Source organism: Augochlora pura, chromosome 8, assembly GCF_028453695.1.
Source record: "Augochlora pura isolate Apur16 chromosome 8, APUR_v2.2.1, whole genome shotgun sequence".
Taxonomy (NCBI): domain Eukaryota; kingdom Metazoa; phylum Arthropoda; class Insecta; order Hymenoptera; family Halictidae; genus Augochlora; species Augochlora pura.
The window spans coordinates 2,361,891-2,377,103 of NC_135779.1; the positions used below are offsets into that span (position 1 = coordinate 2,361,891).

General features: G+C 38.9%; 1 protein-coding gene across 1 annotated transcript in view; it reads left to right on the forward strand.

Annotated features, from left to right (window-relative positions):
* The first annotated feature begins 2,486 nt into the window (after window positions 1–2,486).
* The window catches only part of LOC144474454 (uncharacterized), a 38,893-nt gene continuing 26,166 nt past the window's right edge, over window positions 2,487–15,213 (forward strand). The window contains exons 1-4 of the mRNA XM_078189299.1: window positions 2,487–2,552; window positions 5,894–6,137; window positions 9,959–10,179; window positions 13,310–13,535. Coding sequence (XP_078045425.1) covers window positions 2,487–2,552; window positions 5,894–6,137; window positions 9,959–10,179; window positions 13,310–13,535 — 757 coding nt within the window. The remainder of the gene's footprint in view (window positions 2,553–5,893; window positions 6,138–9,958; window positions 10,180–13,309; window positions 13,536–15,213) is intronic.

The following is a 15,213-nucleotide window of genomic DNA, read 5'->3' on the forward strand; positions in this document are numbered from 1 at the left end:
GGCAAGACACAGTTCGAACGAAGCCAACCGAATGGACATCCGTCACGCTGAAAATGCTTTTTGCCGATGTTCCCGTATCCCGCGTACGCGCGCATCTGGCTCCGGTGGGGCACCGTTTGCTGGAACGCTAATAACCGGAGGAACGTATCGCGCGTAGGCCAGCCACCTCACGCGTTCCACCGTGTCTCTATCCTTTGTGTTTCGACGGCATTAGGTCCCGTTAACATCTTTGTATGCCGTATGGAAATCGCGCGCGCGAGGAGGCTCCCTGAACTTCTCGTTATGCATTTCTTCGCGTACGGTGAACGGCACCGGGAGACGCGCGTGCTCGCGCGATTCGCTTCCCTTTATGTATCTGCTGCAGATTTATTACGTGTGCCGGCTGAATAATCCATTATTTTTCTCGCGAAATACGATACGCGTTTCCGGGTCCGCTGGGAAAAACCGTGGCCCCGCGAGTCGAGGGTTTGACCGGGGCACCTAGCGCGATAGGCGCGTCGCTGCTTTTCGAACTACGGGACGGAAATCTGATTTGCAATTGCAGATCGTTTCGAGGTTCAAGAAAAATTGCTGGAGCTACTTGTGCGATTTCCGATGTTATTACAATTTTAAAAGTGTCCGGAATAATATGAATATTGTTATTAAAAGTATCGCGATTATTTCAATTAATTTATAAGAATTATTAACTGCTCGTGTCGCCAGTGAATTTGACGTTATTCAATTCAGATATCTAAATCGAGCTTTGATTTCTTCAATTTTATTTTTATATTATTACGACTTAATTTTGCAAAATTTTTAAATAATTATAGTTGCTACTGATTAATAGTACCTTGCGATAAATTTTATATCTGCGATTTAGTCATATTCTTGTTGAATTATATTATGCGATTTGACTGTCGTTTAGATAATTGAATAAATGGAAATATTAAGCACGGAAGATATTTAAAATAAAGGAGGGAAGCTTACTAATCGATATGATTAATTAATTAGTGCGATGATAATCTGACTTTCTATTCATAAAAGATCAAATTAATCGTGTTCTTGTAAAAATTGTCGCGTCTGGTTGCGAAAGTGTGTTTCAACCCGCGGCGAGCTTATTTTCGTCGATTTCGTAAATGGTTGCATAGTCAAATTAGATAATAATTACATAAGTGCGGCGGACACGGCATCGCGTTTAATTGACGCGCACCGTATGCACGTACAATTTAATAATGACAAAAACTCGAGGCGGCACGAACTTTCTTGGCTACCTGTTAATTGCAAAATCAATATAGCTCTTTTTTTTTATCACTTTCTCTCTTTCTCTCTCTCTCTTTTTCTCTCTAGTCATTGTATAATACTGTGCAATCACATTGTGCAATGTTATTGACGTTTTCTCCGGACAATTCAATAGTTGGCGCGTATAATATTGCACAATGTTATTCGCCGCCTAATGCCGCATTGTAAAACCAGATTCAGAAGGTGGCATGGTGGCGGCGGTGGGGGGGGATGAAAGGAAGCTGAAGTAATATCTCGAGTTTTTGGGTACGGGCTCTTGGTTCGAAGCGGATTGCCGTATCAAAAAAGAATCCTCGGGACAGCTGTCGAATCTGTCTGCTCGTTTGAATAGATGAAAGAGGTGTCAGATGGCACTGTCGTTAAAAAACAGTCTATTGACTGCGAGTACCGCGTGACACGCCCTTGACTTTGACCGCATTATCGACTTTATACGAACGATTATTTATCGTTCTCAATTAAAAATTCGTAGCCCTTCTTTGGCACTGTGAAACTCTTTGTGGAATACGATAGATTGAAGTTAGTTATTATTTGACGAAAAAATGTTTTATCTTCGTTGTCGCTACTTTCCAAGACTTGTTTAATGTTTCTTAATACTGTAGAAAGTGATGAGGAAAGGGTAATTTAATAGCTATTGTTTTAATATTTCGTACCTAATATTTTTGATTTTTAATGTTAAACCTAACTATTATAGCTAATATTTTTGATATCTAATATTAAACGTAGCTAGTATAGCTAATATTTTATAACTATTATCTCATACCTATTATTTCTGATACCTAATATTTTCTACCTAATGTTTTACATCTAATATTTTATATCTAATATTCTATATTTAATATTCCATATCTAATATTTAATATCTAATATTTTATATCTAATATTTTATATCTAATATTTCATATCTAATTACTTATAACTATCGTTCCATACCTAATATCATTTCAATGCCTAATACTCTATACCAAAGAACACAGAATACTACGTATTACAAAGTGAAGAATAAATTATCCGACACATTGTATAATTTCCAAACAAGTGAAACTATCGAGGTAACGAAACTACGAGAGAGCTTGTCCAGTTCGTCCCAGTTCGAGTGTCAACTACTCTCGCACATCGATTACACGAAAGTCGAGCAACTTCAATCGAGTTATAATTGAACAGTCGCGAACTTTATCCGACTAATCAGTACACGCGTTGTTTAATATAATATGGTGGTCACTTTTGGTGCCAGTGTGTTGCAAACCTGCGTCGAGAGCGTAGTCTTGTTATCAGAGGTTTGTAATTTTGTTTTGTTGTTCCCGCGAAAGCAATTTTGCAGAGAATAGTATAAGGTTAACCTCGACCATTAGCTGTGAACCAAGTCTCTGTATTTATAATTTTCACCTATGCTAAAATCTGCAGAAAATTATAACGATATTCTATACCGTCATCACTGTGTAAAATTAAATTGCGAATCATCGACTGAATTAATTTTCAGTTAGTTGTCGCTATTACTTGTAATCTGAATCGGTTTCCGGTGCACAATTTTTCGAAATTCCTCCGGGCATGCGTAGAAGCGAAGCGACAGCCCGTCCAAATAATCCGGTCGTCTGTTTTTCCAGCTGTTTAGATGGTACGGCAAGCAGAAAAGCAAATCTTGATTACTTGTACATGCTGCAGCATAAACCGGCTACTAAATTTGGACATTCTCTAAAGATCGACGTTCATTCCTCGAACGCGTGTTATTTAGAAACGAAACATTAACAGGATATCAACGCAATCTTGACTTGGAAAACGGGCCGCAGATTTTGCAAATTTCACCGTTCGCATTTTATCGTCGAAAAGAAATAGAATAGAAAGAAGAACAAATTCTGTACAGACTCTGTGATATTTTAACTGGATTTAATTTAATTGATTTTATTTATTTTATTAGTTCAACTTCGCTTATTCTTATTATTTATTTTATTAGTTTAACTTCACTTATTATTATTATTTATTTTATTACTTTAACTTCACTCATTCTTTTTATTTATTTTATTACCTTAACTTCACATATTCTCTTCATTTATTTTATTACTTTAACTTCACTTGATATCTCAATTTTATTTAATTTTAATTTATTATTATTTTTGTATTACATAAACACGAAGTTGAGCAGCTTATCTTATTAATAGGATCGAGCTTTTAAATATAAATCAGTTTAATAAAGTAAAAATTACTTTAAATATTGTTACAGCAATTTTTAATTTCAGAGAGTTACTTGTCTAGATCGATCTTTTTAGTGTGAAAAGTATTAACCATTTTTTAACACAGCTTCGCAAGATATATCTATGATCCCTAGTATTAGTATTTCGGTACAGTAATTCCTCATATTGCTATTCTTTCTTCGTTCTCCTATTTCTCTGATTTACTTTAATTTCTTTTACTCCTCTACGATAAACTCCTACGATTAAATTGTTTAAAATTGCGACACGCTACGCTCTTGCTCATAACTTTGTCGATTGAACCACGCGAAATTATTCGAACAAATTACAATCAGTTCCACGTTGATCAACGTGTGAAACAGAAAAATTTATTTGCGAAAGTCGCGCAATTGTTATCTAAGGAATTAAGGGGCCGCGGTTAAAACGAACGTTAGAATCTCGCAGATCAATAATGATACGGATAAACCATTCGAACGAGAGAACTCGGCACGCTAGGTTCGCTCGGTTGAAATTAAAATCGGCCTTTTCCCGCGAGCTTCCTACGCGAGCGAAACAAACGGTCCTCCTCTCCCTCTGCCTTTCATTCGGCCTTCGTATTCCGCGTTGCCACAGCCGAGCGGCCGAAGTTTCCGCCTCTGCGTTTCCGACCGAGGAAATCGATCGATCATTTGCCACACACGGCCGTGTCTCCGTGACATTGGAAAACGGTTTTTGAGCCTCCCGACGACCATCAACTGCTCGAAGGCTCGCCGCGCCTCCGCCTCTTCATTTGTCGACCGGCCATAGTCGTCCAATTGCGATTATTGGCACGCAGGACAATTCGAGCGGCTACTAATTAATAAGTGACACAATCGCCTGGTCGAGAAACCATTTGGACACTTGTCGAGACCTCGATTAGTTAGGTTATGTAGATTAGTGTTCGTACACCTTTTAAAAAGCGATACAGTTTTCGAAGCTTGATTCATTCACTTGATTTTTTTTTTAGTTCGTAGAGATTATTTTGCTAGATCTGAATATTTTTTTAAATTTTGTTATCAGTTGTAATAGTAGCAATATAATAATATAAAAATATATAATATAATATACGTAATTACATCGTATTTCTCTTAATGTATAATATATCACATATCATATACAATTACATTATATTTATAGTAATGAATAACATATAATATACTATGATAATAAACTTCAGTCAAAAGATTGGAAAAATTGCGGATTTCTTACAATTTTTCGTAGAAAGTGGTAACTGACTAAAAATAAATCTGGTCGACGATTAGGTTGAAAAACGAACGTCGCGATGGCAGGCTATTACAACACGCGGGATTCTCACGTTCAATCCGCGCGGGAAACGTTTAATGACTGTTTCACGACGAACAAGATATTACGGGGCGAGTAATTTCAACGTTGTATGTAAATCTCCGATTCTGCTCTCGCATAATGGCGCTTGTTATAGAAATTTCATATAACCTAGACATGTTTAGTATTATCCAATAATTCTCCGCGATACATTATAACGTGATTCCATTAATCCTCCATCGAATAATCCTTATTGGAAATTTTACGCGACCCAGAAATATTTACGGCAGCGCCCCGCCTCGTTCTTCTTACGCTATAATTAATCGGCGCTGCGTTGCGCAAATTAATATTTTCCATGAACGATTTTATAGAATGTTACGAACTTCCGAACAATGTTCAGGCTATCCGTTGTACGGAATTCCACGAATTAGCGGCAGAATCAAATCGATCGGCGCGGCATTATTATTAAATCTCACGGCCGTAAATTATTTCTTCGTCGAAGGTTGTTTTCTAAAAATTTCGATAAATTTTGCTTTTAAATCTGAATACTTGATGATTTATTTAAAAGAAATTTTACCATCGATAGAGGAAACATCGGGACGACGAATAATTTTGTTTACAATTCCAGAAATTATTTTCTATATTCTTCTTATTAATATTTCCGAAAGGTTTAGTACTAAACGATACTTATATTATAAATATAGTCTAGCATTTCGAAGGGAAGCAGTTCCGTGATTTCGATAATTGTAAAGTAAAAAATAAGGATCTGTTGAACATTGTTTTCCACGTAATTCAGTGGTCGCTCGACAAATGAAGCGCGAATCGCTCAATTTACTAATTAGAGAACGCGCGGTATTGTTCGCGGACATACTCCCGTGATGAAAATTGATCACTCGAGCGAGTTCCTACCACCGCGACGTTGAACTCGAACCCCCCGGCATCTTATACTTATCTGTCCGGTCGAGTTGGTCGTTTTGCGAGCGTTCCACTCGTTTCACGGATTCCGAGTCGTTGCTCGGTTTGAATGACGAGCATTTAACGAGTCCGTTCCGCGTTACCGTTCAATTACGGCTTTTAGCCGCGACGATCCGCTGTGTTTAAATTCTCCATGGTCCCCGGTTTTTCTGTTCCAGCCGCCGGAGAACGAGTTGCAGAAAATTGGCGAACGGGTGCCGAGCGAACACGAACTCAGAGTACAAAGATCTCTGCAGCGACTGAACGTCCCGGATTGGTACAAGAACTCTCCCGCGGCTCGCGATGGTTTCCGGTTAAAGAGGCACTCCGACGCGTCGCAGCACGGAGGATGGCGTGCTCTGGGCTCGAAAACCACTTCCCTCTCGTCCCTATCGTCGTCTTCCAATAGACAGCCGACTACAGGTAAACCACATTCCGCTCGTAACGTTCGACCAGTTAGCGATCTCGCAATGTAACGCCGCCTAACCCTTCGCGACGTCGTACGCGTTGGACGACTCGTTCGAAATTCCCGCGGCTTTTCCAGCGACGCGTTGTTCGTCGATGGTTATTCGAGGTTATGTCGAAGTTATGAAATTTTGACAAAATCGAATTTTTCTTTCTTCTCATTTGGAATAACAGTTCCTGATTTTGAAATGAACGACTTTGATGGCGGATAAATTTGTATTAATATAATATAAACTAACATTAAACATAAACAAAAAAACATTAAACGTTAAACCTTTACTTTGTCGAGTCTGACTCGTGATGGCAATTGCTAGTAATAACTTATTAAGTATCGACGTTATTCTGAAATAAAATTCCAATTCCTTGTCGTTTATATTTACACGTCATAGTTAATATTTAGACGTCAATTGTTGAAAAAGAAATTAATATCATACAAGAGCGTCTTGAAATTTTCATTTAAATAAAGTAATTTTACGAATTTTTTGAGGTTTTTAACACGGTCGTGAAAGTGTTAGCAATAAATTGCAAATGTTTCCACCCTTTGAAACATAACCTTAATTTAATGCCTCGCGATATTTTCTGACAGGAATTTCTGTTGCGTGCCAGTATCATTCTGCACGAAGTATTCAATATGGTCGACATTGGTAATCATATACGTTGCGATGAACTGTACAATCGATCGATTCTACAGTAGTCGATCGAGCACCTCAGATTAATATTTTTAATCGTTTGCAATATCATCGGGATTTCTGCGTTATCGAATGTTAAAACGATCCTTTGCTTCGCGAGCGATAAAATAATAAGACAATAAGGAAAATAATAAGCACTAAAGTGAAATGAATTTTATTAATCATACGTTGGACGGTTCAAAACCAGATTGTTTAACTATTTGCTCGCAATTGTAAAAACTACATACACACGGCGCTGTTCTTTACTGAAACAATTCAATTATTTTTAGCATTCTACCATTTGACGTGTTGTTTAAAGTGTTACAAATTTTTGAATAGCGCTTCGTGAAAATTACCCCGATGCAAAGGGTTGATTCGATATACACAGTGATCTTTATATTAATGTCGTCAGAGTGACATTCATGCCACGCGAATATAACAGAAAAACATAAAAATGATATAAAAAATAAATGTTTCTTCTTGTACACTTAACCTATTCTTTTCATTTAGGGATAATTATGAAAGATTGTATCTATGATTTAGAATATAAATATCGTATGACTACGATGGATATAATCCAAACTTAATTCGTATAATATAAATTCATAGTATTGTATTACAATTTTATTACATAGTATTATAATATTATGTAATATTATATTATACATACCGTATAAATTATATAAATTTAATCTATACATTATATATTAATTTACTCTATCATACAAATTATATAAATTTAAATAATATAATTTATTCAATCTAAATTCACAAAAATAACATGAAAAGTAGATACTTTCTGCATCAGAATTTTCGATTCTAATAAAAACCGAAATGGTTACCATCTCGACGCGGCGTCGCACACGCGCGCGTCAAGGCCCGATAAAAAATCCGGCGCGGCGCGGCGCGGCGCGTCACGAGATCGCGATGGATTTGCAAGGAATGGCGTAACATCGGTCGCAAAGCGTGGTCGCGCCCGCCCTCGCAAAAAGGCGCAAGGAGTGTGTCCGAAATTAGCGCGCGGCGAGCGGCGGACTGTCGGCCAATTTCATTTACGGCGCGTCTCCGGCCGCGGGCGCGAGTGACGCGCACTCGCCGATGACAGCGGGGCCTGGGCAGGACGGAACGGCGCAGGACGGGGCAACGGCTAATAGGAAGCGGCTAATAAATTTAGCGGGGCACGTTAACTCGATTAATTCGACCCTGTGTCGGTGTGTCTGTTACCGGGCCAGGGAACCAGCGCCGCCGGAGCTAGAAACCGCGTTGCTCTCGAGCGCGGAAGCGCGCGGAGGGTTGGTTGGCACTGCTCGCGCGGGGTGCCTCGGAAACGTTCAAGGACGCTTCTAACGAGAGAACACAATTTGTTAAGGGAGAGCTCTAATTACGGGATTTAAAGGGCCGGCGTGCGCGTAACCGGGCGCCACGACGGCTGGATTTAGTCGAAAGTGGCCCGGGACGATTTCTAATTGGATCCCGGGGCCGGCTAAACGAGTTCAAAGGGAGCGCCGCCGGTCTGGCTTTTCCTTACCCCCCCGCGAAGATTAATTATTGTTTGGGGACGGCGAACCGCCGCGCGGAATCTACGCTTTTTCGCATCGATTAACCCGTTAGCCACTCGTCGTCGTGGCTTTTTCCATCGACGTGATAACGTATGTGCATACTGCAAAAATGCGTCGTCGATTTTTTCAACCGCGAAATGATCGCACGTCGCGGCGAAATCAATTTATTCGCGAGCCGCGAATGAATATTTATGATACCAAACTATACCCTTGTAGGCATCGTTGACTTTAAGAATGCTCGAGGCTACGTCATTCGAAGGAGCTTACGAGCTTCTATTTTGTCGTCGAAAGCTTCCCCGCAATCGCATTCTCGGCTTACAAAACCGTCGATCATAGTCTCGTGCTGTAATCCATTTCAAAGACAGATCAGGTAACGCACTCTTTGTAAACCGAGTCAAGATTCCAACGTGACTCTACAACCGTGCCTCCGAGGCTTTAAATAACAGGTTGCAGAATGAGCCGTTGAAAAAATTTCATTACACAAAGCGAAGGGAATTAATACGCCTTGATAATTCAATTTCTTTTCTTCGTACGCCCTTTTGATCGTCGATGCATCGAACATTTTTACGTAGACTTTTCTGCGAGCAGAGAAGAATATTTGAAAAGTTCATAGTGTCTTCTATATCAGTGAAGTAATAAATAAGATTCTATACCAGCGATGTATAAAAAGAAAACAACCTGCGATGTAGACGCTAATATTGATTGTACGGTGTAACACGTATGGTAATCAATCACCGCCGTATTGAATATTTCACGTAGAACGATTCTCGAACTATGATTTTGTATATTCATTTAGCATTTGCGAAATTTGTATTTATTACAAAAATTAATGTTAATAGTATGGTAATGCTAATAATATTAATTTATATTAGTATTAATAATATGACTATACTATTAATATTAATATAAATAACAAAACTAAGCATTCAGTGACCTAAGGAAAATATCAGTCGCTGTTAAATAATTATCCAAGCCTAACCTTATACTATTGCCTTCTTCTTCCATTATATTTCAATAGAACATAATAAATAATATAATAGAACAATAGAATATTATACAATATAACATAAATTTAATATCTTCTTTCATTATCAAATTAAATGTTTACAAAGTTGGTTGTACCCATAATTCAAAAGTAAACTGAGCACATTAGGATGCCAGTGGCGTAAGTCATAGTTCGAAAAATTTTCACTCGTGTCTTAAAATCTATAATATGCATACCAGAATGTTTAAAAAAACGAGCGAAATCAATTATATCTTAACAATAATATATATAGTCCTAACAATAATATATATATAATCTTAACAATAAATTTAATCAGTACACAAGACACATATTCATAAAGCACTACGCTGTCACGATTCTGACCCGCTAAATAATCAAAGTCAAAAAGAAATTTCCTCGAACAATTTCGACTCCGTCGGTCGTGTAAAATGTCGTCTCATGCGCACCGTAGATGGACAAAATCCGCAGTCTATTCCCGACGTTCCTAGTCTCACGTGCCCAGTCAGTGGAAACGATTGTAAAATGTTGCCGGTTGAATCTGTGCAGGTGCCCTTCTAAGTCCAAGTCCCACGCCACCTGCATTCTCGAGATGGAGTACCAGTCTGTTGAACAGCGCCGGAAGTTCGCCAGCAAGTTCGGCGAGGTCGTCTTTCAACCACCGACAGCCGTACTTGGGCTGGCGTTCGCAGGAACGATTAACAAACCCACGAACACCGGCCGAACGTCTTGCTCAGGGTATTCTTCCCCAGTTGCAAGCAGCAAACAAGGTTTGTATTTAATTATCGTTGCCCGTGCTACACGCGAACGCATTCCGTAACTCCAAAAAAAAAACGAGCACAAAATCGCCGGGATGAGGCACAGAGAGCCTCTTTAATTACCTTGACCTTTTCGTTATTTTAATATTCCTCAACCCTTAATCATTGCAACCCTCGATGTAAAAATTATTGCAATGCTGGATATTATCTAAATCATTATTTATTCTTGCATATTAATTACTTAATAGTTCCTTACAATTATCAGTGCCTTTAATTTGACGCTACGTTATTTAGTTAAAATTGTTTGATTTAATTAGTAAATATTTGGCTGCCCGATTTATGCTCACTCTTCTGGTTCACGTTATTTATTATACAAATGTTTCTATTCTCAATGCTTTCGTTTCGACTTCAGTTTTATTTAATTACAGTTGCTTCGTTTATTTATTAAGCAGTTGGTTGATTGATTTGACACACTTCGTGCTCTTCAATAAATAATTATCTCCGGGTGATTCGATCTTTGAATTGATTTATTGACGTGGAAATTATATCGGTATTTTGAAATTAAAGATCGAAACATTAAATATGAAAGATCGCAAGATTATATTTTAGTATTTTATTAGTAAACTGCGAGGTAGATGGCTCGTGTTTTTCAGTTCAAACGCCATTTTCGTCAACGTGTTTTTAATTATAATCCGTATCCACGCGTTCACCCGTCACGCTAAATTCGGGAGAGAACACCTTCGCACATTTTTTAATAGAAATTTTCGCGTTTCATTAAACTTGGAGGCGCGCCATGGGGTCTCTTTCACCCCCCCCCCCCCCCCCCCTAGGAAGTAAGTTTTCGTATTTGTTAAGGTTTTATCAAACTTTAGAGCTGCACGCGTCCGCAGGTACGTAAAAAAGAGTATCCATACCTGTTGTACGTCGTTTTTAGAAAATCTGAAACGCGTTCCGCGAGACATTAATGTTTAAAACGAGGCATTAAAAAATGCACGGGTCATTAAAAAATGCACGAGTCATTAAAAAATGCACAAGTCTCAATATCGAATGGAAACGTCCTCTTCCGTTGTAAAGCCAACGACCTTATAATTTTAACTTCTACAGGTCGTTTCAAAACTCTTGGGCCAACAAAAGAATTTTATTGCTTGCATATTTTTATAATAAACTAAGATTCGTCTAATTGATGATTTCAAGTTTCCACGAATTGCCGTGATAAATACACCGCGCATTTTTTATGCATTCATAGCAGAATTAAATACGTGAAACATAAGACAATGTCTGATAACAAGAATTAAACGAATTATCGAAATGGAAAATAAATTTTTACGCAACTCCAGCTCGTTGAAATTCTGCACGAGCATTTTTACTTTGAATTCCCGTCTAAATAAATTGATAAGAAAAATAAATCTAATAAATATACTAAATAAATATACTAAATAAATGAAAGTTAATTGGCGAAGGAAACGCGGAAATAGGAATATTAACGAACGGTTTGAAAGATAAACGAAGTTCACGGAGCCGAACGAAATCCGAAATGAACGCTGCCGAGCGTATAGAAGGGCGTCTCGTGTAACAGTCAATTTTTCGCGTGTTTGAAAGGCCACGAGACGCCGGGGCGAGGATTTCTGCCAGAATTTCTAATTATAGAAACCTCGTCGCATTTGCGCGCTGTCTGCGCAAATTAAAAATAAATTGGACAAAGAGGAAAGCGAAGAGAACGTGGGCGGGGCGAGGGTCAGCAAATGGCCGGTTCCTTAGGTTCGAGGCCAAGTTTCGCCTTTCCGACTTCGCTGACAAGTCTTAAGGAAAACGAGAAAGATCGCCGGAAACTTTTCGTACCTGCAATCAAGCGGCGACCAAATAAATTAAAATCGATCCTCGTTAAACCAGTTAATTTCTGCTTCCGGTGCAACGGAATTATTTATTCTAAAATGCAGCTGCAGAGACAGCGAGACTTTTAGATAATTTTAGACATTTTTTTTTTTTATTAATTACCTTTTATAAATATGCTGCGGTTCTTCATAAAATTATAGATTTGTTTTCTGTTATTTTTTATAAAACTAGAAACGAAATGGTAGGTATGCTTTATCGGAAGTATTTTTATTGGTATCTTTATTACCCAAAGTATTATAAAAATTAGAGATACGACGATTGAATAGTATTGTTAAAATAGAACGAATAGTATGCTGTTAGAAAAATTTCGAAAATTGGAAAATATGCGAACTAAATACCATTCTTACTGCTCAAAGTTTCGAGAATTGAGAAATATAAAACCTGCTCGGTTTTCATCGCGCTTTTTATTTCGTATTATTCCGTGCACGGCTCATAAAGTATTGTGCAGTCTTCGCACATGATATTTAGCCATTAACATTTAGTGAAATGTTTCGTAAAGTCAGTCGCCCTAAATCCACGGTAAGTGTGCATCGTTTCCGACGACGGTACATTTACGTTCTCCTCTTTGTCAGCGTTTCGCTCGTAACACATTGTGGACCATTTGCCAGCAGCGAACTCCGCGGATGTAAATGTATGTTTGTTAATGTTTATAAAAGGCTCCCGGGTCTGTCGAACGACAGGTGGCGATCTCAGAACCGAACTGCGCGGAGCGGAAGCTGGAAATTCGAGGAGAGGTTAATTGTGTTTTCAATCAAATTGCGAAAGCTTTCAGTGATCGGTGTCGGTCGATTCGCAGACAGAACGACTGCAGAGCGAGCCTGTCGATAAAAACGTTTTCATGTTCTCTAAAATTGACTAGCAATCGACTCGGGATGCCATTGGGTTGTATCATAAATTCGTAAATTGTTCACCTTTGAAAGATAATGCCTGTCTTCATCGCAAAACAAATCATTTCACGCAGAGTTAAAATGACTTCGAGTGCAAAGGGTTAAGTATATATAGTGTAATAATGTTATTAGATTTTACTAATATCGTCTTCAGCATTTCGCAGTTGGCCTATATATTTTTATTATAAATGCACAAGGTCGAAAGCTAATGATTCAAAATTCGAATGATTCATGGGTTTTTACAAGCTCTTCAATGGACCCTTATTTAGTTATTTATATAAACGAAGCCGACGACGTTATGATACATCCCATTGTGTCGTCACCGCGACTGAAATGCTGACACAGTGATTTTGTCTTCGCAGCAGCAACAGCAGCCGCAACAGCAACAACAGCAGCAGCAACAGCAGCCGCAGCAGCAGACAACGAATCAGCAGCTAGAAGTAAGAAACTCGATAAAGGAGGTAACCTCGGCCATTGTGCACTACGTGCAAAGCGGTCAGGAGGTTGCTGGAGGTGGCAGGCTCTCGCCTCGACCTCGACCCGAAGACTGGGACGACAGGGGCGGAGCAAGGTCAACCAGCCCCAGAGGTGAGCACTAAACAACCCATGCCAAAAACCATCTCACCACCACCACCACAACCATCACCACTTTTACTCTCTACGAGAAAGGTAATTTTGAGTTTTCCACCTTGATGTGTTCTCTCCGTGTCTCTGCATCCACTTCTGCGGCCTAGATGCCTCTCTTCTTCTTCTTCTTCTACTACTACTACTACTACTACCACTACTACTACTACTACTTCTTCTTCTTCTACTTCTTCGTCTTCTTCTTGTTCACATCTGTATTTGTTGCCCGGTTTTAACAGTCCGGTGCGCTCCGATGCGAATGTTTTGTAACAATACACACGACACATATCGTCCATCTACGGTGACTCCTTGGTATTTGGATATTTTTTAAAACGCGACGACTTCTTTAGAACTGGACTAAACGATTTGAAGCTTCTTTTTTAGATGGTAGGACTAGTCTGCTTGACAGTGACTAAACTACTTTGTTACAATTTTAATAGCATTTAATAGTAATTTTATATGTAAAGAACGTATTTCATAGTTCTTGAGTTCTATTATTTATTCTCTGAAATATTTACACGCTTTAATCTGGTGGTTAACCGGATCACCGAGCATTTTTATTTCATTTTACCTCTCTTTACCTTCTAGGAATTTATTAAATTTTCGTTATAAGCTGAGATAAAAAGTTCGACAAATGAGGGCATTGATCTTCTTCTGTCATTCCAGGCAATAGCAAAATTTAAAAAAAGGAGTCTAGTAATTGTTTAGTAGACTAGTTCTGTTCTCATTAAACCTTTGCACTGTCGCTCCTTCCATACTGCGACGGTTAGCACTTATTCGTATTTAATAATTTTTCTAATAGGATCAGACAATTTCTTTCCTATATTGTCATTATTTGCGTTCGTTTCTATGCTTTGATAACAGAAGAATCTATTTCTACTTCGACGTAGAAGACATTAATAATATTCATATTTAGTAGATCTTACTCGATCCTGACTCGTTATTATAGTGCAAGGGGTTAAAATGAAATTCGTTTAGTCCAGTTCTAAGAATCTTATCGCGTTTTAAATGTTGTCCGACTATTAACAAGAGTCGCCGCATCTATCTGTCTATTTATCTGGATATCTTGTTCGCTCGTTGTTTTCTATTCGTCTCTCTCTCTCTCTCTGTCTACCAGCCTAAAAGCACTACCAGTTCGCCGCCTCTCTGCCCGTCGTGTCCTGTTTACTAACGAAAATTGCTTTCAAAGCCCCGACCATTCAACAAAACCCGCCTTTGACGATAGGAGAACCAGCATCCTCGCGCGTCCAGTTTACTATTCTATTCATAGGAGCGCGCTGTGCGCGCCGCACTTGAACGTGCCCGCAATATCGCCCGGATCTTTTCACGGTGTCACTGTTGAAACGTTCGTTAACATGCGAACCGCTGTTCCTCCTTGCCCCGGAATGCCTTTTTCCAAGCCGGTATCGTTCTTCTTCTTCTACGGATTATTCTTGCCCCGGGGTCCCGCACACCACCCCGGAAAACCCCGCTGCAAAATAGATCACTTTTCGTGTCCCGTCTTCGAACGCTCGAGCCGAACGTGTTGTCAACGTGATACGGTAAATGCTTCGAATTTCTACGATCTTGTCGGTCCCTAACCCCTTAGGCGCGGCTGGATTTTCCGCAAATAAAGTTTCTTATAACTTATATTAAATTACTA